This window comes from Oncorhynchus kisutch, linkage group LG10 (genome assembly GCF_002021735.2).
Source record: "Oncorhynchus kisutch isolate 150728-3 linkage group LG10, Okis_V2, whole genome shotgun sequence".
Classification (NCBI taxonomy): Eukaryota; Metazoa; Chordata; class Actinopteri; order Salmoniformes; family Salmonidae; genus Oncorhynchus; species Oncorhynchus kisutch.
This window is the reverse complement of record NC_034183.2, coordinates 17,598,723-17,625,245: the sequence shown is the minus strand read 5'-3', so window position 1 is coordinate 17,625,245 and position 26,523 is coordinate 17,598,723. Positions and strand designations below refer to the sequence as shown.

The 26,523-nt window shown below is 45.2% G+C and overlaps 1 protein-coding gene across 1 annotated transcript in view; it reads right to left on the bottom strand.

The window, feature by feature from the left end:
* Positions 1-810: 810 nt before the first annotated feature.
* The window catches only part of LOC109898756 (fibroblast growth factor 10-like), a 33,084-nt gene continuing 7,371 nt past the window's right edge, over positions 811-26,523 (bottom strand). Inside the window, exons 2-3 of the mRNA XM_020493857.2 lie at positions 5,960-6,063; positions 811-2,680 (exon numbers count right to left, since the gene is read on the bottom strand). Coding sequence (XP_020349446.1) covers positions 2,486-2,680; positions 5,960-6,063 — 299 coding nt within the window. The 3' untranslated portion in view covers positions 811-2,485. The remainder of the gene's footprint in view (positions 2,681-5,959; positions 6,064-26,523) is intronic.

The window sequence follows — 26,523 nt, the reverse complement described above, 5'->3', positions numbered from 1 at the left end:
TGACACAAAGTTGTTTTGAATAGACATGTTTCCCATCAAAAACAATTTCACATTATGACATGCTGAAACGTTTGCCTTTCTCCCACCAATAGAGGCCATTCATCTCCATCTTTGCAGTCTGGGTCATCATGGGTCAGTCAATGTGATTGAAGACCCATGATGGCCCATTGAAGACCCATGATGGCCCATTGAAGACCCATGATGGCCCATTGAAGACCCATGATGGCCCATTGAAGACCCGTGATAGCCCGTTGAAGACCCGTGATGGCCCATTGAAGACCAGTGATGGCCCATTGAAGACCCGTGATAGCCCATTGAAGACCAGTAATGGCCCATTGAAGACCCCTGATGGCCCATTGAAGACCCATGATGGCCCATTGAAGACCCGTGATGGCCCATTGAAGACCCGTGATAGCCCGTTGAAGACCCGTGATGGCCCATTGAAGACCCGTGATGGCCCATTGAAGACCAGTGATGGCCCATTGAAGACCCCTGATAGCCCATTGAAGACCCGTGATAGCCAATTGAAGACCCGTGATAGCCCATTGAAGACCCCTGATAGCCCATTGAAGACCCCTGATAGCCCATTGAAGAGCTCATCAGGGGAGGTCCACTACATCAAATCCACTCCTGCTGTGAATGTTCATGTGGAGATGATGATTATGTAACTCTGATGGAGATGTTGACAACCCAAAACAATCAAGGCAAGTACAGTACATTGCATAAGAGGCAAAATGGTCACTATTTTAGAATGGAGCTAACTGAAGAGATGTGGTGCGTGTTAGCATAAGTGACTCCTTGAACATTGGGTAATTTATGTGTATTTTATTGACGTTCAAGCTGAACACGAACCAAGAAACTCACTAATGTTGTTTTGATGACAGTATTCAATTAACAGACTACCTAATAACTGACTAATAGTTGAAACATGTGTTCTTGTAGATCCTCATTGCTGACCATTCAGATGTTGGGAGGAGGTGCCATATTGCAGTAACATACAGTATAGACTACAATTAGGATTTCAGACTAGACACAAAATGGAGACAATAACATCAACTTCAAATGTTATACGGTACAAAAAGGTTGAAATATATTAAAAGTTCTATTTGCAACAGGTTTTTGAAAATGTTAGCAAGACATGACAAGATAATGCAATAACCAGCTATCATACATACAAAATTAATGGGTTAAGTCCTATCACTGTCAAAAAGTGTACATACAACCCAGTGGAGGTTGCTGAGGGGAGGACGGCTCATAAAAATGTCTGGAGCGGAGAAATGGAATGGTATCAAACACATGGAACCCACCTATTCCACTCCAGTCATTACCACGTGCCCATCCTCCCCAATTAAGGTGCCACCAACCTCCTGTGATACAACCTCAAATGCACTACGTGTTTCAAAGGGAGTACCGTATGCATTTAACTACTGAATTCTGGAACTAACATATCAGAGACAACGTCGTGACTCCCACTTTGACCCCTGAGCTAGTGGTCTAGGATGAAAGAAGGAGGCTAAAGCAGACTTCTGCAGAGCTCACAAGTTCATTTCAGAAACCCAGAAGACCCGATAGCCTTCTAGTCTATGTTTATTCTATTCTACTGAGCCATTTACTTTACGTTCCTATTCTTGTTTTTTTACTATGTCTTATTGTTGATGCATTGTCGAGAAGGAACCTGCAAGTAAGCATTCCATTGGACGATGTATACCATGTATCCCGTACATACGACTACCCGATGTCTTACAGCAGATATCCATGGTTATCAATGTACATCAGTCCAAACGTTTCCGTAAACATGGAATTCTGTCCCCTCTGTCTGAAGTCCACTCAAATGCAGAGTCCTTGCAGCGTTGATTGTAAAGGCCTTTCAGTATCTTTAGAGAATCATCTCTCTCGATCAGATGGATATTTTTGACAACCTAAATCAAAGCCCTGTTCACTGTTTGTCAGCTCTTTTACATCGGCAGTCCATTGGTTTAACAGCATATTGTAAGGTCACTCAAGGGAAAGCATTGTCTCCTGTAGAGTCGCAGAAAATAAGGGATGGGGGCAATATATAGACAATACTCGTACCCCTTTAGAGGGAGGATATGTTTCAATTACACACTTTCTCAGCGGACGGTGGAGTCAAAATTACTCCTTGACACAGAAGAGTGTCATCATTATTATCCTCTCGGCTTGATAATCAATCATAATAATAGTAGACATACTGTATTTACACAATATTAGCAGCTTTACTTCTGGACCTTACGCTCGTGGGGGGGGGGGGTGATGAATAACTTACTTAAACTTACTGTATTATGCCCCCCACTTCGATCTCGACAAACAAAATAGTTTATAAGACCCCAACAAATGTACATATATGGGAGAAGGGATGGATATAATAATGATAATCAAATAATCATATTATTCCTAATTATCTTGGTAACCACAACACTAGTAGGAGGGACCGGCTGCAGAGCAGAGCATGAGTCCAGTTGTTCCTCTATGAGGGCAGCATGGGGAGGAAGTGGGTGGAGGGGTGTCTCCTCCGGGCTTTGTGACCTCGCCGGGGCTTCCCCCTGCCGTTCAGAGATACGAACATCTGCCTGCCGCCGTGTTTCCAGCGCAGGGAGGCATACGTGTTGTAGCCGTTCTCCTCGATGCGCTCCTTGAACTTACAGTTAGGGTTGTACTTCACCTGCAGGGGAGGGAGAGAGGGAGAGAGGGAGCGAGGGAGAGAGAGGGAGAGTGAGGGAGAGTGAGGGAGAGTGAGGGATAGCGGGAGAGTGAGGGAGGGAGAGAGGGAGAGAGGGAGAGAGGGAGCGAGGGAGAGAGAGGGAGAGAGGGAGAGAGGGGGAGAGAGGGAGCGAGGGAGAGTGAAGGAGGGAGAGAGGGAGAGAGAGAGAGGGAGAGAGGGAGCGAGGGAGAGAGAGGGAGAGTGAGGGAGAGTGAGAGAGAGAGGGAGAGAGGGAGCGAGGGAGAGAGAGGGAGAGAGGGAGAGAGAGAGGGAGAGTGAGGGAGAGAGAGAGGGAGAGGGAGAGAGGGAGAGTGAGAGAGAGGAGAGTGAGGGAGAGGGAGAGGGAGGGAGAGAGGGAGGGAGAGAGGGATCGAGGGAGAGAGGGAGAGAGGGAGAGAGAGAGGGAGCGAGGGAGAGAGGGAGAGAGGGAGAGAGGGAGAGAGAGGGAGAGCGGGAGGGAGGGAGAGAGGGAGAGAGGGAGAGAGAGGGAGAGAGGGAGAGTGAAGGAGAGAGGGAGGGAGAGAGGGAGAGAGGGAGCGAGGGAGAGGGAGCGAGGGAGAGTGAAGGAGGGAGAGAGGGAGAGAGAGAGAGGGAGAGAGGGAGCGAGGGAGAGAGAGGGAGAGTGAGGGAGAGTGAGAGAGAGAGGGAGAGAGGGAGCGAGGGAGAGAGAGGGAGAGAGGGAGAGAGAGAGAGAGAGAGGGAGAGTGAGGGAGAGAGAGAGGGAGAGGGAGAGAGGGAGAGTGAGAGAGAGGAGAGTGAGGGAGAGGGAGAGGGAGAGGGAGGGAGAGAGGGAGGGAGAGAGGGATCGAGGGAGAGAGGGAGAGAGGGAGAGAGAGAGGGAGCGAGGGAGAGAGGGAGAGAGGGAGAGAGGGAGAGAGAGGGAGAGCGGGAGGGAGGGAGAGAGGGAGAGAGGGAGAGAGAGGGAGAGAGGGAGAGTGAAGGAGAGAGGGAGGGAGAGAGGGAGAGAGGGAGCGAGGGAGAGGGAGCGAGGGAGAGAGGGAGAGAGGGAGAGAGGGAGAGAGGGGGAGAGTGAGGGAGAGAGGGAGAGTGAGAGAGAGTAAAACGTGTTTATTATGACCAGGAGTAACTAACAGCAGTAGCATGGACACACCTCTGAGATAGGGACAAAGGTCCATGTCTGTTATTGCATTCATGTTTTCCATTTATTTCTGTGTTGTTATGGAGTTATTTGTTGTGTGTTGTTTCTATGTTGTTCCATAACAAAACAATAACCATCCACATTGAATGGCAAAGCATTTTATAATTAGGTGTTCATTATGGTCGGATCACGGCCAAGAAGATATAACAATATAAAAACATGTATTTTTGATACTGTAACTAACCTACATGAAGAAGTGTTCATCTGCAATGTAAAATGTTTTGACAGTCATCTATCAGATTGTTATCACTTCCTTGATCCATTTCTGAGGCTATGAACAGAAACAGGGATTTGTGTCAATATACAGGCACAGGCCAGCCAACAAAGCCCTCTCCTCATTGCCATGGGTGGTTGGAACTTCTTATCTGTATGTAGGTATGACCTAAAGATATGACCATCAAAACAGATTCTGGAGCAATCCCATCTACATGCCACTATCAGGCTGAGATCACAGGGCCCTTATGGAGATAGCATCAGGCTAGCTTGATTCTCCTGCTTAATGGTCATTAAGGGAGGTTTCAGTGGGAGGTTCTAGGAAGCTGAGTGAGTTCATCTATGTCCTGTTTATGCTGGTGGCAGGGTGAAATAATGGTCTGCAACTCATCACAGCTTCACATTGCTGACTGATTGCCAGCTCCAGATTTTTCTCTCTCTCTCTGAGCTGTAAAACACTTAGATACCACGCCATAGGCAGCCTCATTACATGACAGAGAGAGAGAAAAAGAGGGAGAGAAAGAACGAGAGAGCTGTGTATGAGCACAACAAGTGGCAGATGGCACGCAAGACCTTCACATCTGCCTCTTCTGACATTAGTTCAGCCTCCTTTTCTTGGCTATCTGCAGTATTCTGACTTTTCTTGGCTATCTGCAGTATTCTGACTTTTCTTGGTTATCTGCAGTATTCTGACTTTTCTTGGCTCTCTGCAGTGTTCTGACTTTTCTTGGTTATCTGCAGTATTCTGACTTTTCTTGGCTATCTGCAGTATTCTGACTTTTCTATCTGCAGTGTTTTGACTTTTCTTGGCTATCTGCAGTATTCTGACTTTTCTTGGCTATCTGCAGTATTCTGACTTTTCTTGGCTATCTGCAGTATTCTGACTTTTCTTGGCTATCTGCAGTATTCTGACTTTTCTTGGCTATCTGCAGTATTTGGACTTTTCTTGGCTATCTGCAGTATTTGGACTTTTCTTGGCTATCTGCAGTATTTCAACTTTTCTTGGCTATCTGCAGTGTTTTGACTTTTCTTGGCTATCTGCAGTATTCTGACTTTTCTTGGCTATCTGCAGTATTCTGACTTTTCTTGGCTATCTGCAGTATTCTGACTTTTCTTGGCTATCTGCAGTATTCTGACTTTTCTTGGCTATCTGCAGTATTCTGACTTTTCTTGGCTATCTGCAGTATTTTGACTTTTCTTGGCTATCTGCAGTATTTTGACTTTTCTTGGCTATCTGCAGTATTTTGACTTTTCTTGGCTATCTGCAGTATTCTGACTTTTCTATCTGCAGTGTTTTGACTTTTCTTGGCTATCTGCAGTATTCTGACTTTTCTTGGCTATCTGCAGTATTTTGACTTTTCTTGGCTATCTGCAGTATTTTTACTTTTCTTGGCTATCTGCAGTATTTTGACTTTTCTTGGCTATCTGCAGTATTCTGACTTTTCTATCTGCAGTGTTTTGACTTTTCTTGGCTATCTGCAGTATTCTGACTTTTCTTGGCTATCTGCAGTATTTTGACTTTTCTTGGCTATCTGCAGTATTTAGACTTTTCTTGGCTATCTGCAGTATTTTGACTTTTCTTGGCTATCTGCAGTATTTTGACAGTGGAACAAGCCTCTCTTCAAGACCCGCGTACGAGCATCACCTGCAGCTATTATCAAGCTGGGCCCAGGTATATAGTCATGATTGATATTGCCACTATTAGAACTTCATACATGAAACTTTGGCCTGCTGTTGATTTTCCTAGTGTAGACCTCAAAGACTCATTTGAATGGAATGACCTGTGCTTGGAGGAAACATCAATGTCCCCTAGCTGGAACCTGGCTTCCCATGGTGTCTCATGTAACAATGTTGCAAGGTGTACCTACCGATCCAAACAGTGTGCCTTTTTTGGACATTGCTAAGTACAGCCCGGTGCTGACCGATTTGATGGCGACGACTCCCACACTGACAGATCGGATTTCCATTAGACCTGAAAAAGAAGGAACAGACGTCTCTGTTAGAACAGGGGAGTTTTCCATCATAAGCTACTCTATCGTTATCGATTAGGAAACCAGACGGGCATATGCTCTGGGGAGAGGGTTTTCCCAAGACAAAAGAGAAAAAAACTGGATATGCATAATGGCCCATTTAAATGTTTCCCTTTGTGAAGAGACATCTACAACTCAGTTTCTTATTAACAATCGTCTCACTGAGAACTACTAGACTGCAGAGACATAAATACATTTGAAAATAGGCTGTGTCATCCTTCAGAAATACAATATGATTCAAATCAGCCATTTCAAAAACATATCATACACAATATTCAAGAGGAAAAATCTATTTACTTGTAAGACAACACTGTTTTCAAGTTTAAAAAATTATAATTTATTATTCTGTGTCTGGAAGTACGATATGATTTATGCAATGAAATGAGAACACCCAGTCTTTTAATCCATTCTGAGCCAGACAAAATTTTCCAGAGCTCACTGTATTTACACCCTCTCAGTAGACTGACTATAGCATTCAGCACAAAGAGCATTATGGGCTGGGTCCTGTCTGCACAGGGAGGGAGTGCCATCATCCCAGACCAGACACTGACACTCCACCCAGATGATGCTCGGTGAAGTTTACCAGGGAGACACAAAGCAGCGTCTGATGGCCACTTACACCAACCTCTTACCCACTTTCTCCATAAAAGACCTGGCAGTTCTGCAGGCTAATTGTTTCTTCTGGGCACTGATTGCAAACAAATCCCATGTGGCTTGGTCATGATCTGGTTTTAGTCTACACAAAAAGCCCTTAGCCATTGTCATGGTGATAGACGGAAATGTTTTGGAGATGACCTGTGGGTCTTACCACGGGGGCCTGAAAAGGACCTAATTGCTGGATATGCTGCTCCCTTGGAGAACTCCTCCTGTCTCACCTTCAAAGGCACCCCGATGTGGCCTGCTATCAGATCTAAGCACACATCCCTCCCAACAGACACCGCAAGCCATGGAAACCTGTTTTTTGGAGGAGAAAACATCTTGAGAAACATGCTGTTTTTTTCTCCTCTAATGGGCACCTCTGAATGTTGCTGAAACGGAAAACGAGGCTAACAAATAGGCTGTTGCATTTGGACAGGGCCTGTAAACACAGTAACATCAAGGTGCTGAAGGAGATGAGGACCTCACACCAGTAGGAAATGAAGTAGGAGCAGTAAACTCACGACCCAGACCAGCGGTGCAGCGCTGCTCATGCAGAACCACATGTGCTGAAGGGGGCAGCTAGTGGGTTTCCGAGCAGGGACACTGGTTAAACCCATCCAGAGATGAAAAATAAACGCGCTCACCAGGGTCCGAGCAGGTGTTACTCTCCCGCCACTGCCATCTTTCCCCTATTTATTTATGTCAATCCAGACTCTGTTTGGAATGAAATTAGGAAAAAGCTGTAATTGGGAGCAAGTGTTGGCTTAATATGTTTGGGGATTTAAAAAAGAGTATTATAAACTGGGTGGTTTGAGCCCTGAATGCTGATTGGCTAAAAGCTGTGGTATATCAGACCGTATACCACGGTTATGACAAAAATGTATTTTTATTGCTCTAATTACATTGGTAATCAGTTTATAATACTATAACACACCTGGGGTGTTTGTGGTATATTGCCAATATACCACGGCTAAGGGCTGTATCCAGGCACTCCGCATAATAACAGCCCTTAGCTGTGGTATATTAGCCATATACCACACCCCCTCGAGCCTTATTGCTAAATTATATGTCAATCATTATTTGAATATGTTGGTAACCTATTGTTTGAAAATGATAATGCTGTAGAAGCAGGTGTTTGTAGGATATATTGGCACGGTTTGAAACACCCGTGTCAATTTATCCTCCAAACACCGGCCTCTCAGGCATTATCACTTAAATAACAGAGAAGGGTAATGGTCTTAGAGACACTTAAGATCAGGGAAGTTTTTATACAGGTGAAATCCTTATCAACAATTGACATTGTGAAACCAACTACTAGATAAGACAGCCAAAGACATTGACAATGTTTCTCTTTCCTTCCTTCCTGAACCATGTAGCGATACACAGACTCACAGCTGCTACCACCACTATCCATGCTTACCAGGTGAGGTCATCCACATCAGACACACAGAGAGACAGAGAGACAGAGAGACAGAGAGGGTAAATACATAGAGGACCTGTTGAGTGTCTTTCTTCTCTGACATGTTTGTGTACATGGAGCCCCTTTCTCCACACAGCTGCAGTGGGACAGCCAGCCCAGGGCCAGTCAGCCAGAGCCCAGGGCCAGTCAGCCAGCCAGCCCAGGGCCAGTCAGCCAGCCAGCCCAGGGCCAGTCAGCCAGTCAGTCCAGGGCCAGTCAGCCAGCCAGCCCAGGGCCAGTCAGCCAGCCAGCCCAGGGCCAGTCAGTCAGCCAGCCCAGGGCCAGTCAGCCAGCCAGCCCAGGGCCATTCAGTCAGCCAGCCCAGGGCCAGTCAGCCAGCCAGCCCAGGGCCATTCAGTCAGCCAGCCCAGGGCCAGTCAGCCAGCCAGCCCAGGGCCAGTCAGCCAACCAGCCCAGGGCCAGTCAGCCAGTCAGCCCAGGGCCAGTCAGTCAGCCAGCCAGCCCAGGGCCAGTCAGCCAGCCAGCCCAGGGCCAGTCAGCCAGCCAGCCCAGGGCCAGTCAGCCAGCCAGCCCAGGGCCAGTCAGCCAGCCAGGCCAGGGCCAGTCAGCCAGCCCAGGGCCAGTCAGCCAGCCAGGTACCAATCCATCCAGCTGCACCCCCATCCCTCTGATCCTTCAAAGGCATGTTAGCACATTGATGGCAATGTCCCCTTTTGAGCTGTGTTTACAAACACTGGGCGTTATGGTGGTAGGGAGCGTGCAAGCGACTCATAAGCAATTAGGCCCAGGCAGGCTGGTGATTGGAGCTCACTGTGGGTTTATGGGGACTTGTCTAGTCCAATGAAAAGCGCTGGTGCCTGAAAGTGCTGCTGCCTCTAATTGCCATTATTTGCTGCTCTGAGCTCCAGGCACGGTAGGTGCTGCCATGATCCTCACTCTGATACGTAGATTGCACTATGTACTAAAAGCAAGGAGTGGATGTCGTGGTTACAATTACTTTTCTTCCCTGAGGTATCGAATGCAGGAACGTGGATCTCTTACGTGTGAGAATAGTTTTGTACGGAAGATCTTTTGGATATCAGTCTTCAAATAGACCTCATAAGTCCTCATTATGTTAAGGCTAATGACCACCTCATTAGACCCACGTATCATGTTGACAACATGTTGTGTCATATTTATGTGTTTCTGCTTTTTCAATGCAGTATTAACCCATTTTTGCATGTTAACCAATTATTGCATGTGCACATGCAATAAAGGAACTAATGATGAAAGAAAGGGTAGCTATTTGTAATCATGCTGTTTATTATAATCCACTCTCTGCTGTGCATGTTTCATCTGCTCTGTTGACGAGACAGGTAGCTTTAGCTTCTTTCTTACCCTTGGCAGGATCTGTTGACATGTTTTGGCCAGAGCTGTTAATAAGCTGAAGCTGCTATTACAAACAAATCCCTATACAGGACTAGTCAAGTGTGGACTGACCGTTTTCTATCTTCTATGGGATTTTCAAAGCCCAGTCGTCTTTTACTCTTTCTCTTTTCTTTCGTTCCCCCTTTTTTGGAAGTGAGCCCCTCGTCAGATCATTCAGCCTTTTCTGACCTTGAAATAAAAACGTAGAAAGGAAAGCGAGAAACTCTCACGGGGTTCCTTTTGTCAGACTCATGCTATGGGAGGAGGAGGGAGTGGGTACTGGGTGTAGGGGCTGGTAATAAAAAGGGGAGGGGGGTCATAAAACTATGTGGACTCCAACTTGCCCCTCCGTCCCCCAATAACTCTTTGTTACTTACCTGAGAGGTGGAGGAAAGACAAGATCTTATTAATGACTGAGCTTTTTGTTGGACTTGGGGGGGACGGGACGGGGGGGGGGGACCGTCCCAATACACAATTATAAAGCAGGGGATAAGGGAGGAGGAGAATCGAGTGAAAGATTTCTTGGATTGCCCCCTTCAGCAGCCCTCCATGGCCCGGTGCTCGACCAGGAGAGAGCCTGGGAATCGGGGCGCTCCCGCTGGGCGCCTGCTCTTGATTGACATACCTTTTCAATTATTTCACAGTTTGCCTTTAAAATGGAGAGGTCCCTGTTGTTTTTTTTCTCTGCCCTCCTTTTCAAAACACAAGCTTTTCATGCTGGGTCTTCACTGCTGGGCCTAATGGCTGTGACCAGCACCTTTGATCTGAGCTGACCCCATCAGAGGGCTGGGGACTGGGTCCAAGCAAAGGCCTGTGTGTGTGTGTGTGTGTGTGTGTGTGTGTGTGTGTGTGTGTGTGTGTGTGTGTGTGTGTGTGTGTGTGTGTGTGTGTGTGTGTGTGTGTGTGTGTGTGTGTGTGTGCGTGTGTGTGTGTGTGCATGGTTAAGGAAGGAGGGGACAAAGCCAGCATCACTCAATACTACTTTAAACACCTTGAAAAAGTATCATGGGAACAAGAACTTGATAGGTGATTGGATCAAAATTGTTTCAAATGAACCCTGGCAATTAACTTTTTATGTAGCATCACTCTGTTATTAAGCATAGCGTTTTTACTCTAATCTCAATGTAGGTCACAGGTTTTGAATGAATTCGCAGAATATGGGAATCTGTAGATATATACTACAGATATACTATTTTTACATTATGAACAATTATCACATCAAAAGGAGGATAAGGAATGTTAACTTCAGCTATACGTGTCTTGTTGAAGCTATGTGAACCATATCAGTCTTATCAGTCTTATGTGAGCCATATCAGTCTTATCAGTCTTATGTGAACCATATCAGCCTTATCAGTCTTATGTGAGCCATATCAGTCTTATGTGAGCCATCAGTCTTATCAGTCTTATGTGAACCATATCAGTCTTATCAGTCTTATGTGAGCCATATCAGTCTTATGTGAGCCATATCAGTCTTGTAAGTCTTATGTGAACCATATCAGTCTTATCAGTCTTATGTGAGCCATATCAGTCTTATCAGTCTTATGTGAGCCGTATCAGTCTTATCAGTCTTATGTGAACCATATCAGTCTTATCAGTCTTATGTGAGCCATATCAGTCTTATCAGTCTTATGTGAGCCATATCAGTCTTATCAGTCTTATGTGAACCATATCAGTCTTATCAGTTTTATGTGAACCATATCAGTCTTATCAGTCTTATGTGAACCATATCAGTCTTATGTGAGCCATATCAGTCTTATCAGTCTTATGTGAACCATATCAGTCTTATGTGAGCCATATCAGTCTTATCAGTCTTATGTGAACCATATCAGTCTTATCAGTCTTATGTGAACCATATCAGTCTTATCAGTCTTATGTGAACCATATCAGTCTTATGTGAGCCATATCAGTCTTATCCTACAGCCAAACTCTGCCGGGTAGAAAGGAGAAAAGGACAATCGACCCCTCTTGGCCTTTTTTCGTCGCTTTTTATGAGTATATAGTGCTTTTTAGACATCTTGAGACCCCCTTCTTTTGTGTGGAGCTCGAAAGGCAATGGGGTGAACAGAGGAAGAGAAAGGGGAGCTTAACTTCACACCACTGGCTTCTACCTTGTCACTTGTCTGTGTTTGAAAGGCTGGGGAGGGGACAGACTTTTCTCAGTCTGTCCTGCTCAGCCTCTCATAAAGGACTACTTTCACCTGCATGTTTAATGGATAGTCTCATCTAGAACAGTTTACACACAATCTTCTCCTTGACCTGTAGATAAGATACTGTAGGGCACCAGAGGAGCAGTATTAGTTTCATGACAAACACTTGATAAGGACATCTCTCAACAAAATGTACAGGCTTTTATCACCTTTTTGTTTCATGAGCAAAGAAAATACCCCCCCTCCCCTCCTACAACCCTGACAAAAACAGCTGACCTGGCCATCAGTTAGTGGGCCATTAAAAATACAAACATCATCATCTAATTGGTTTCAGTCCCTGTCCAAGCTGACAACCTGATATGATAATGCTGAACCACATAGCCATGTTGTTATGGGCAGCCTGAGGTTGTGGTGACAGATCAAGTCCAAGGACAGACTCATGCCACTGGCAGGTTCATCGCTCTCTCTCAACACAGCTCTGAGGGCAGAGAGGTAACAGAGGTAACAAAGGTTAGCCAAACGGTGGGCAGGGATCTGTAATGTGAGATCCGCAAAATATATTTGAAAAAGAGTGGATCATAAACATGTGTGTTATATCATACATTGTAGAATTTATCGCCTGGTTGAAATACCACTGAATAGATCCCCCCCCCCCCCCCCATAAAGTCAAGGATTGTGTTTAATTTCATTAATTCCATTCCGACTGAAAGAGAAGCTTGGCTAGGATTTGGCAATATGACTTCTATATAATAGAATTGCATTGGTAACAGAGAGGTGTTTAATATAGCGGGCATTTTAGAAATGGCATGTATAGTATGGAGAATACTATTGGATGGCCACAGTCTTGACAGTTTTACCACTACATTGGGTGGCCCATTCGTTTTACTGATAGCTGAATAATAGATGGTGAATTTCTTGTCAGGGTCCCAGTACATGTAGATTATAATAGCAGAATTTACTGGAAGCCTGATAATTCTATCATGGCATGTGATACTGCCTCATTGATGGCTGTTTTTTTTATGAGTGGCTGTATGAAACCAAATCTTCCATTAACTTCGAGTCTGACAGTGTTGGGACGGAAAAGGATCTCTTACAGGACACACAGACGTCTGCTGGGAGGCGAGGAGGGAGACTTGCTAACCTTTACATAGGAGCTTGTAATTCAGTCAGGGTACATGAACTCACATCCACTAAGGAAAAAGACAGCAGAAATATATAATCGATCAGCTTTCAATATTACACTGTCTGTATATTACTACACAGCACTTGGTACATTTGGTGAAGCCAAGTTGCACTTGTCGCAATTATACATTTCCACAGTATAACGGTGCACTTTGACTGTGACATTCAAACTGAACCATTAACCACTTCATCTTTCAAACAGCTTTTAACTCTGGAAAAACAAAGAGGGGTGGATTTAGGTAGATTGTATGTGGTCCGTGTGCGTGATTGGCCCTGTTACATGATGTCATGAAAGCAAAGATGGGCAGGTTTATGTTAGTGCAGGGAGGGAGCAGGCAGCAGGGCTTGTTTGGGTCATGGTGCTGCATGGTGCCTGTGCCACATGTCCTTCCCATTAATCCGTGTCTGAGGAGGAGGTCAGTGACAGACAGGAAGCAACATTGATCAGGTTCAATCTCAGCATCTACCTGCTGAAACCAGATGACAAAGCCCAGACAGGGAAGAGGTACAGGGAAGGGCAGACAGAGAGAGCCCCATAGAGCTCCATAAAGCCCCATATCATGACTGACCGAGCGGCTGGTTGGGTGATTAAGAATTACAGCTGGAAAAGAGATTACCCCTGCTGAAATATCGCACCCTTTGAAACAAATTTAGAGACATGAGAGAGAGGCCTTGATTAGCCAATTGGGGGAGAATTGAAACAAATTTAGAGACATGAGAGAGAGACCTTGATTAGCCAATTGGAGGAGAATTGAAACAAATTTAGAGACATGAGAGAGGCCTTGATTAGCCAATTGGAGGAGAATTCCCTAAGCACTATTTCTAATCCTGGAGGGCTCAAATGGTTTGTTCATCAGACGGAAGAGAGAAGGGAGAATTGGATATCTAGCCCTGTAGATGTACATGCAAATCAATGCACCGTAACTAAATCCAATTCTAGGAGAAACTAAAAAACATGTTTAACCCTTAGAGGTGAAACATGCATGTTTTTGACTATCTTCACATCACATTCACTTCTCACTGAATGGTTTATTCATGTAATTTATCTTCAGGGATGTTGGTTTGGATGCTAGAATATGTTCTACATACAGTTTAATTTAAAGACACACTGTAGTCAAACTTGCGTCAAATGGAAAGCGAGCCAGATTGGATGAGGGATTTGTGACCTATGGTTTTTACATGTTTTCTTTTTAGAACGGCACGTTTCATAACTAATGTGGCTGTCAAAAGGTTGTGTCAGTTTTTGCTGATATACTGAACATATGGTGTGATGCCCTCACCAGTTTAAAGGACTGACTGGGGTTGGAAAGCAGAATAAAATGTTCAATCTCTGCCACCCCAGAGCAGTGCCCCAGAGCTGTTGAGCTGCCCCTGTGGAGCTCAAGGCTCAGCATCAGGGCAGCAGCCTGTGTCTCTGGACATGCATCATGCCTAATTAAGTCTCACAAGGCAAAGATGATTTATTCATCCCACCCAAATGGCTATGAGACATGTCTCCTCGGGGCAGAGTGCAGCTAAGAGGCTCCCTCACACAGACACACACAGAGGCACACACAAAGACACACACACACACACACCTCTCACCCGCTGCAGACCCCTTGCTCCTTCCCACATGTTTTAATGTTGCTGGTGTGAGTGGGGAAGCACAGCTCAGCAGAGCCCTGAATGCTGTCCAGTGCGAGGACCCTCCTTGTTCTGTGTTGCGGTCTGTGATGATATAGTACATATACTGTAATGCAGTATACACGTTCAATAATGTGTTGCTTCTAATCGCTGACTGCTTGTCTAAATAAATAGATTAAACAAATGTAATTCTAAATCATTCATTTCCAGACCCAGACCCAGACATACTCAGTCTTAGATGAGATGAAAGCTACTGAAACAGAAAAAAAAATGGCAACCCCACACCAACTTGATGAAATCTGAGTCTACTAACATTACCTGAACACCTCTCTCAGGTCTACAGCATGTTGGAGACATTAAATGCATCCAAAGTAGCCGAAGTGAAAAGTATCCAGCCCTATAGCCTCTCTCTTGAAATAAATGAAGACTGTCTTGGACTCTTGGCTACCAGAGGTTCTAACAAGTAATAAAGATACTCATGGCTATTTTTACTCTCATTTTTGGGCGGTTGTGATCATTGCTCATAGTAATGGATGTTGTTTTTATTATACAGATGTACTTTTAATAACCAGTCACCCTGACACGGCTAATGAAGTGAGGATAAGACAATACAGTTTGAAGTTTGTACAGTCTGGTGCATGTCCTACTACACACACCACAACCACACACCACTACTACACACACCACTACTACCACACACCACTATTACCACACACCGCTACTACACACACCACTACTACACGCACCACTACTACCACACACCACTATTACCACACACCGCTACTACACACACCACTACTACACGCACCACTACTACCACACACCACTATTACCACACACCGCTACTACACACACCACGACTACACGCACCACTACTACCACACACCGCTACTACACACACCACGACTACACGCACCACTACTACCACACACCACTATTACCACACACCGCTACTACACACACCACTACTACCACACACCACTATTACCACACACCGCTACTACACACACCACTACTACCACACACCACTATTACCACACACCACTACTACCACACACCCCTACTACCACACACCACTATTACCACACACCACTACTACACCCACCACTACTACCACACACCACTATTACCACACACCACTACTACACACACCACTACTACACGCACCACTACTACCACACACCACTATTACCACTACTACACACACCACTACTACATGCACCACTACTACCACACACCACTACTACCACACACCACTACTACACACACCACTACCACACACACCACTACTACCACACACCACTACCACACACACCACTACTACCACACACCACTACTACACACACCACGACCTCACACCGCTACCTCATACACCACTACTACACATACTCCACTACCACACACACCACTACCACACACACCACTACTACACACACCACTACACCACACACCACTACTACCACACACCACGACCTCACACCTCTACCACACACACCACTACTACACACACACCACTACTACACATACCACGACCACACACTCCACTACCACACAAACCCCTACCACACACACCACTACTACAGACACATGCCAAAACCCTGTGTCTGTCTGAGGACTTACATGTGTCTTGTACGGTGTCTCTGTACAATGTGATGTCCTATACAATACCCTCCCAGCTGATGACTTCATGTGTACAGTACAGTGGACACTACCCTGTCTGCTGATGACATGCATGTGTGATCAATAATGTGACTAGATCATGTATAGGAATAGCCATTGTATTTATATGATGTATGCAATATGTTGTGTAGTCAAGGAGGTACCTGGAGGAAATTGAAACAGAGTGAGAGGAAGGCCTGTCTGGGTGTGACGGTGTCTGTGTGTTCCCTTCGTATATGGCCAAGAACACGGAACAACAACGGACAATTGACAGAATGGAGAACAGGAAAACCAGAAGAAAAGAGCTGGCAGAGCTAGCTCCTTCCCTACCCAGATCTCCACTGTTGTTCCCACATCCCTCTTGGGGGATGAGAGCGCCGATGGGCCTGATAACATTATTTGCCTACTGTCTTTTAATCTATCAGTCCACACTCACTCACTGCCGAGCTATCTGTGTGTGTTGGGATAGGCTCGCACGGACACGTCCCATACACACTGGACAGCTCCGCATAGACCAGTAGTATGGGGAAGTGATGGGGAATGTGCAGTGACATGGGGATGTGGGTAGACTTAAGTCATTTTATTGTTCAAACATTTTTCTCTATTTATGGTCCGACAGATATCAATCGTTTTCAAAAGATGGCCAGCGGGACAAGATTTTTTCATTTTGCACAGACAAAACTACATATTTCAATGGCATGTGCAAATCATAGAACATTCCACATGACAGTATCGAGATAAACAAATAATGCAATGCTTACTCAAAATAGTTCACACAAAATCCCCAGATGATAATGAAGTGCAACTGTGATTCTCTGATCTGAATGCATCTAACCTAAGATCCCGACTCTTTTTGCAGGGTGCTTTACAGTTCTACGGTATGGTTGAGCTGTTTTATCTTATATCTTATATAATATAATATATCTTATCTTATAAACAAAACACCCCTTTGACAATGTCATACCCAGTATAGTTTTACAAGCCCACGGCACAAGTCATGCAGTATAATGCCAGCAGTTGACGAATGAGCATTCAATGTCAAATGAAATACTACTTGTATGACATGCTACTAGTACGGAAACATGAATTCATCCCTATTCCGGCTCTATTTTACTCTAACCTTCTGAGTGCAGACCAGAACGGGCTTCTGCTGTGTGTGTGTGTGTGGGTTGGTTTGTTCTTGTATCCTTGTGGGGACCTAAAATCCGCAAAAGTCCCCACAAGGATAATAAAACAAGGAAAATTCTCCCTTTTGGGGACATTTCCCACATCCCCTTGAGGACAAAGGCTATTTTAAGTTTAGGAGTTAGGATTAGGATTATGGTTAAGAGTTGGATTTAGGGTTACGGGTTAAGGTTAGGATTAAGGTTAGGGTTGTGATAAGGGTAACGGTTAGGGTTATGTTTAGGTGTTAGGGAAAATAGGATTTTGAATGGAAATTCATTTTAAGTCCCAATGAGGATAGAACAACATAACGTGTGTGTGTGTGTGTGTGTGTGTGTGTGTGTGTGTGTGTGTGTGTGTGTGTGTGTGTGTGTGTGTGTGTGTGTGTGTGTGTGTGTGTGTGTGTGTGTGTGTGTGTGTGTGTGCGCGCGCGTGCGTGCGTGCGAGAACGGGTTAGTGCTCAGGTGAAAGCTGACTCTCACACTCCCTCGGCCGCAGATGTGAGGGGTGACATTCTCTCACACACAATCCCTCTCTGGTACAGTTTCAGGGCCAGCACAGCACTCGGCCCAGTTTCCCCTTTATACTGCTGCTGCTGGGAGAAGTGCTCGGGGGATTAGCCAGGTCCTTCAAAGGCCCTTAAAGCAAATGACAGGTATCCTGTTTCGGCGGTGCTGGGACAGGCCAGGTGAGGAGCACAGAGGCCAAGCAGGAGAGCAAGGGTCAGCTGGGGACAAAAAGACAAGGCCAGCGTGGGCCCCACTCTATCTGGCTCACTCCCTGGCTCAACTAAACTGGGAGCCCTGCGTTTATGAATGGTCCGCTTGATGGGACCGCCGAGACATTGTCTCACTCTGGTAACTTGAGCTTTTTACAGTCCGGCGTTTTGTTTTCGGGTTGGGGAGTTTTTCTTTTCGTATGGGCATGACTTCCCCGATGGAGAATTGATTTGAATGAAAATAAAACGTATCTCATCAGACTAGTCAATAATTCAATGTTTTTACCTTACCAACGATGCTCATTCACATTGTAATTTGCATTGCAACACTTCTCTAAAGTAAAGAAACACAAATGAACACAAAAGACTAAGCAGTGTGAAATGAAAGGTTTTTTTCAAACAAGATTTTGGAGGACAAATGTTGTTGGTGACAAATGGATTTAGGTTAAGTCATTCTAATGTTTCCCTCTATGTGGGGATTTCAGACTCTATCGTACTAGTTAGAAGTTATGATATGGTACATAATAATAATGATAATAATACATGGGACATATGTAATACTTTCAAGAACCCAAAGTTGTTTTACAATTGCAGAAAGCTGGCAGCTAGTGCTGTACTATATGGACAGAATCATTACCAGACAATCCTTCCCCTCGGCTAAACATTTTCTTAAAATTGCACTTAGATTTTGCATTTCCATCAAAGACCTACATTTGAATACTTGGGACGGCCACACACCATTGAAGTTTACCAGTCCATTGTTTTATCACTCTACATCAATCTATTGGACATTGTGGAAGACATGAGACAGATACAGCTGATAACCATATATAGATGGCCATGGAGAGTTCCATAGCCTGCCATTGTCCCTGGACATCACGTACGCAGTTTGTCCCTGGACATCAAGTATGCAGTTTTTCCCTGGACATCACGTACGCAGTTTGTCCCTGGACATCACGTACGCAGTTTGTCCCTGGACATCACGTACGCAGTTTTTCCCTGGACATCACGTACGCAGTTTGTCCCTGGACATCACGTACGCAGTTTGTCCCTGGACATCACGTACACAGTTTGTCCCTGGACATCACGTACACAGTTTGTCCCTGGACATCACATACACAGTTTGTCCCTGGACATCACGTACAGAGTTTGTCCCTGGACATCACGTACACAGTTTGTCCCTGGACATCACGTACACAGTTTGTCCCTGGTCCACCGCCATCCACCACCACCACCACCACCACCACCACCATCTCTCTCTCTCTCTCTCTCTCTCTCTCTCTCTCTCTCTCTCTCTCTCTCTCTCTCTCTCTCTCTCTCTCTCTCTCTCTCTCTCTCTCTCTCTCTCTCTCTCCACCCCCGCCCCACTCGGTGAACGACTATCTAGCAGAGCTGCGGAAGTGTTGAATTAACCAATTACCTCTTGCAGATAAAGCACACGTTCTCACAGTCTGGTAGACCAGGGTCAAATGTGACCAATTACCCCATCCCCTCCAAGCAGAGATCCTCAGTCTGTCTGATTCATCCACAGTAAGACAGGGCAAATCCCTCAGAATCCTGACCCACAACTAGAATGGCCCAACCCAAAGACACATAGTAAAATTCTACAACAGTAAAACTCAAAAACAACACTGAAGAAAACAGACTAACAGTGCACATTACCACTAAGTTGGGTTGCCGCTGATGTACTGGGCCTAGCTATGCAGATACTGAACATCAAATAACTTGTTGTAAACTATTACAAACATGAGTCATTCAAGATAAGGTATGCAGTAAAAGAGGTTTGTATGGGAGACCTCCCGCCCTGCCACACAGATAGCTAATAATTTAATCTGTAAACACAGCCATATGGAAGACGTGCTCATGCTTGGAATGCCAACATGCAACAAGTGGTATTATAAACAGTGAGTTCCTCAGGTCTGCTAAGACTATGCTGGGACCCCATTAACTCCCTCCAGCATGAACAATCAGACAACAATCCCCCTGTACTGATGAAACCAAGAGGCATGGGGGGCAGCCCCGGGGTGCAGCGGTGCGGGTCGTGGGGCAACTGAGGGATTGGAGGGGTGAAAGAGGTTAACTGAGCCACAGTGTGGTCATCTGTCTGCGCCTGTGTGGTACAGATGGGGTTTTCTTTAATCAGTGAGAGAGAAGTAGCGCAATGCCTCCAAATCATGCATCACATCCGTAACGAGCGAGAGGCTGTCAAAGGCTTCACAGATAGTTACGAGCAGATTCGCCCCGTGCATTGTGACTCACGGCTTCTGCAGTTTCCTGCACTTTGCTATCAAAAGGGGGCCACTAAATTACAGTTGGAGTTGCATCTGCAGCTGGTTTGCTGTCCAGACACAGGCACAGGCCTCTGACTGGAAACAGAACCAGAGGAAAACAACGGCTTGTTTACCATTTCTTACCTTCATCTTTGGCTGCAAAACGGTGCAACACTGATTCAGGAGCAGGCGCATCTAAACTTAAACAGATAATGTCAGGTTAAACAGTGGGGTTTCATAACTTAGGTACAGCGAGAACTTGACGCTCGTGTTTACAAACCCAATTATCATGCTATCAGAATACATGCTATTTCATTAACTCATTTGAACTCCACTTAGTTCCCTTTAGCCTTAATTAACCCTAACCAGTCCAGTGATGACCTCTGGCTTATTTGGGTTTCTTCTGAACCTCCCTGTTTCCAACTTATCCAGGACTCTGAACAAAATAGGCACAGTGTTGCCATGACAACCAGGATGAGACAAGGTGTGTGTCTCTTTGAGTGGCAGGGGATGAGGTTGGGTGGCTCATCAAGTTAAGTTCAGAGAAGTAGAAAGTTCCACTGGATGAATATGACACAGAGTTGTCTCTCTGGCCTCAGTTTGCCCCGTATTTACATTATTAAAATGAGACGGGCAGACAGGGAGGTGACAGGTGGCACAAGAGGGAAATCAGGGCCCTGTCAGAACTGTCACTAGCTCCACTGGCCAAAGGGCCCTGACCCCAATCCTATCCACTGCAGGGGAGGAGAGAGAGAGGAGGGGGAATGGGGCTGGCATCTAGACCCTGTCGGCTCATCCCAGTCACCAAACACACATACACACACACACACATTCACGTCAACCAGCTCATGTTGCAGCCGCTGCAACTGTCACTGGCAAAGATGTGAATAAAGCCTGCAATTTTAAACACGTCTAAATATTCTCTCTGGGGATGCCTTGCTACGGATGGATGCAGGGTTCAGGGGGTTTCATCACCTGTTCTCTGTGCCACTTTGTTAGCTGACTCCAAGTCTTCATGAGTCATAGTCATTTCTGAATAAATGCTTAGTTATCTGATAAATGAATGCACCGTCCCATATGAAAGTCATGTTACTTCCCTCTGTCTCATTCATAATATTCCGTCAGAATAAGCTCTAGGCAGGAATCATTACTGTAACTGCTCAATGAGGTGCTGGCTTGTTTTGATTGAAGTCCTACTGATTGAGTGTACTTCCTTACTGCAGCTGTCTGTGGAGAAAGCCCTCTGACACTCCAATGCTTTGTTACCACCCGATGTGCTTTAATGAAGAGCATGAGCTCCTACATACACAGAGAGAGCGAGAGAGCGAGGGAGTCTGAATCTACTGAGGTAAAGTCTGGTTCTGATTAGGCATTAGTGGAAGGAAAGGCACATCTTTCTCTGTTTAGAGTCCACATCATGCTCCTACAATGGCACAAGAACAAACACTGCACATCCATTCTATAAAACACACACGTGCAAGTTCACAAATAACTTTTACATGCTACTCACATCCTGCTCATGTTCACTTAGCTAAATGCCCCCTCAGATAAAAAACAGGTACAGGGGATGCGTGTGTAATGCATTCCTACAGGAAAGTGAGGTGCAATGTCTAAACCTGATGGTATGCGAAACCTGGGGAGTTGCCGTTTTTACACTTTTACATTTGCATTCATTATCCACTTCCAGAAATAGCTAGGAAGGTTACAGTACATCAGACAGAGACTTTAGACCTGCTCGACTTTGGGTGGGCATATGAAACTATGTCAGGGGTATTCCTCCTATCTTGAATATTGTATCAATATTCTGGGTGTGGCCTAGGACTACAGAGGGGTCGGGGTTCACTCCTGTGATCTGTGAAAACACATCCACTGCTTGAAATGTGCCAGAGTATGTCTCACACAGGAGGAGTTTGGGATTATTACCATTGATTCATACCAACAACCCCAGCACCACTGTATAATAATGAGTCATAGCGACATGGTGTAAAGATAAGGCCTAGTAGTAAAAATAGACCAATATGTCCATGTAAATCTGTCATTTCCAGTATATTTCACCGTGACACAATGTGACTTCCCTGTGGAGGTGTTGTAATTAGCCAGATATACACTCTATTACACACATAGTAGCAGTCAATGAAGTCTCTCTTTCAGTTGCCTGACAGCAGGTTAATATTTACTCCTAGCCATGCACGCAGGTTGTTGATGTGAGGGACTTGGGTCCAGAGAGCTTTCCACACAACGCCTCTCCTCCCTTCACAGACAGATGAGGCAAGGTGGGTGGGTCTCTCAGGCCGGGCACCAGACTACTGTAAGTAGGAAAGGGTGGGGAGTCGAAGGACCAGATTTACGTGAGTGTAGGGGCGCGTGGCATCCAAACCTTGCCCTATTTTATGGTTGCTTGTTGCTTCCTTTAATGATGCAATCCAGGAATATCTGTCTAAAGGGTGGGCAAGCTAGCCAACAATCTGCAGGTGTGCCGACTACGCATTCTTAAATGATATTGCTTTCTTCCTTTTACCATTTATTACTCACATCCAGGACCCTGTGAATGCAGGTCAAATTTGTACACCTTTAAACTCTCCACTCAGGCATTACCTGATTTCAATGATGCCAAGTTGTGCCTATTTTCTACTTAACATGTTTTTTTGCTATCTCCTCTTCTATTCCAGGGCCAACAGCTCTTTCCAAGACAATGATGTGAGACTCATTATTCGAAAAGGTCAAAATAAACCATTATAACTCTGACAGTTGGCCTGAGGGAGGGCCTGCCCTTGTCTTCCACCTCGCAGAGCCTCACAGAGCCTCTCAGAGCCTCGCAGCGCCTCACAGAGCCTCACAAAGCCTCACAAAGCCTCACAGAGCCTCGCAGCACCTCACAGAGCTTCACAAAGCCTCACAGAGCCTCACAGAGCCTCGCAGAGCCTCGCAGAGCCTCACAGTGCCGGGGTTGAGTCCATGTCTCCCTCTCCATGTTATGGAGCGGACTGATTTAAGCCGAGAACTGAGTACTGGTGACAATATTTCCTTTGGCAGATGATGATTCAAAACATACTGTATGGTGCTGCTGCCTGAATAAGACTGGCTGACTGGCAGTTCTCAGCTGATATAATGAATACTTACTTTACGCCTTTCACAAAAAAAACTCTAATAATAACAGTGCTAATGACCTCTCATTGAGGAAAATGCTGAGCTCTACTCCCCTCTAAAAAGTAACAGTCCGTGTAAAACACTGCAATGCCCACTGTAATGTATTGTAGGTCATTAAAATGATGTATACACAGGGAAAATCATTTAGGGAGCATGGTTTGGACTCTATTAGCTAGAGTATATTAGTCAAGGTAGCCAGCAGACAGAGCTGAATAATATCAGACAAGAGCTGAATAAACATCAGACCGATATTAATAACGTCAGACGGAGCTGAATAACGTCAGACGGAGCTGAATAACATCAGACGGAGCTGAATAACATCAGACGGAGCTGAATAAGGTCAGACGGAGCTGAATAACGTCAGACAGAGCTGAATAACGTCAGACGGAGCTGAATAACGTCAGACGGAGCTGATTAACGTCAGACGGAGCTGAATAAGGTCAGACGGATCTGAATAAGGTCAGGGGGAGCTGAATAACATCAGGCAGAGCTGAATAAGGTCAGACGGAGCTGAATAACGTCAGACAGAGCTGAATAAGGTCAGACGGAGGTGAATAACGTCAGGGGGAGCTGAATAACATCAGACAGAGCTGAATAAGGTCAGACGGAGCTGAATAACGTCAGACGGAGCTGAATAACGTCAGACGGAGTTGAATAACGTCAGACTGGGATTAATAACATCAGACGGAACTGAATAAGGTCAGGTGGAGCTGAATAAGGTCAGGGGGAGCTGAATAGCGTCAAGGGGAACAGTTTTTTTCTGGAATCAAGAACACTTGATGACTTGTCTTGCTGTATCTTTCATTTATAGGCTGTCAAACTATGTAATTGTTTCAGTTCTCGGCAATGAACTCTCTCCAAGGTCTATAATGTGTTAAGCTCTTATTCCCCTCGTCATTAAAACAGCCATTCAAATGGAAACCCTCTTAACATCATTTACTCAAGTCTTTTGAAGAGGGTTCCTTGTTGGCAATGAGATCGTCTCCTTTTTGTACTCTTTCAAATCCACAGGATGTACAAAAGGTAGGATGTAAAAAGGAGTTTGCTCTTGGAGCCAAAGTCAGACTCAATAAACCCAGTGATGAACTCAGTACGTAACAGAAAGGAGCTGAGGCCAGACTGCGGTTGTTAGCTGCTAATTGCCCAAAAAGCCTGGCCATTCATGATATCAAACTCCGGTGTTAGAAGGTAGTGAGGTTAGACTAATTAGTGCCACTGCCACACGTTTCCCGCAACATTCCCAGGGTGTGTGTGTGTGTACAGTTTTTTTGTTGTTGCTTTTTGCCTCCCAATACCAGGAACCGCTGGCAAGAGATCGATTTTTATAGTTTCCCACTCGGACCAGGGCCGCTGTCCTTATTCGGAAGGATTAAAGCGGCAGGATTCGTGGGATTTTCCCCTCCTGCTGGCACCATGATTCTCTACGAAGCCCCTTAGACTCTTTGGAGGGAACCTTGCACAACGTCTAATGAGCAATGGGAAAGACTCCAGCTCTCCTACCTTTTAAATGTCCACCACAATACTAAGCAGAGCACACCCCGGCCCTCTCACACCCTCATTAACATGTGTGAACTCCCTATTCAAAACAGCCTGTCCTTACTTTAGCCAGGTGCTTCCTTCTTTAGCTTTTTCTCCATGATTTTGATCCAGTCACACATCTAAGTCCGTCTGACTTCTCTTAGCGTTAATGGTGAGTCATGAGAGGAGTTAGACAGAATAGAACTTTCTCACGCCTTCAGAAGGGCTAACTAAATACCCAGAGCATAGTGTAATGTCTAACAAGTGAATGTTTATGGCCAAAGCAAGGAAATACAAACATGTTATACAATACATTTGGAAATAGGGAAATAAACAAGTCATTCAGTAAATGGTTGGGATTCCTGCCTTGGTTCAGTATCAGGAACATCGTCAATAAGGAAAAATAATCACAATTAAAAACTCAGGTGTCCACACTACCTTCATGTTTACACCAATGATAGGTCAGTTTTACTGCCCTCTCTCTCTCAAGACCCCTTGACTGTTCCACATGTTCTTATGTTACAGCCTTATTCTAAAATATATATTTTTAAACTAATCTAGTTACACACAATACCCCATAATGACAAAGCAAAAATAGGTTTTTAGATTTTTTTTGCAAATGCATAGAAAAAAATCGATGAAATATCACATCTACGTAAGTGTTCAGGCCCTTTAATCAGTACTTTGTTGAAGCACCTTTGGCAGCGATAACAGCCTCGAGTCTTCTTGGGTATGACGCTACAAGCTTGGCACACCTGTATTTGGGGAGTTTCTCCCAGTCTTCTCTGTAGATCCTCTCAAGCCCTGTCAGATTGGATGGGGAGCGTCGCTGCACATCTATTTTCAGGTCTCTCCAGAGATGTTCAATCGGGTTCAAGTCCAGGCTGGCTGGGACACTCAAGGGCATGCAGAGACTTGTCCCGAAGCCCCTCCTATGTTGTCTTGGCTGTGTGCTTAGGGTTGTTGTCCTGTTGGAATGTGAGTCTTCGCCCCCAGTCTGAGGTCCTGCGTGCTCTGGAGCAGGTTTTCATCAAGGATCTCTCTGTACTTTGCTCTGTTCATCTTTCCCTCAATCCTGACTAGTCTCCCAGTCCCTGCCACTGAAAAACATCCCCACAGCACGATGCTGCTACCACCATGCTTCACCGTAGGGATGGTTTGCCAGTTGATGAGCGGTGCCTGGTTTCTTCCAGACTTGACACTTGGCATTCAAGCCAACGAGTTCAATCTTGTTTTCATCAGACCTGAGAATCTTGTGACCATTGGGTTCTTGGTCATTGTCAACTGTGGGACCTTATAAAGACAGTTGTGTGCCTTTCCAAGTCATGTCCAATCAATTGAATTTACCACAGGTGGACTCCAATCAAGTTCTAGAAACATCTCAAGGATGATCATTGGAAACAGGATGCACCTGAGCTCAATTTCCATCTCATAGCAAAGTGTCTGAATACTTATGTAAATAAGGTATTTCTGTTTTTTATGTTTAATACATTTGCTAACATTCCTGA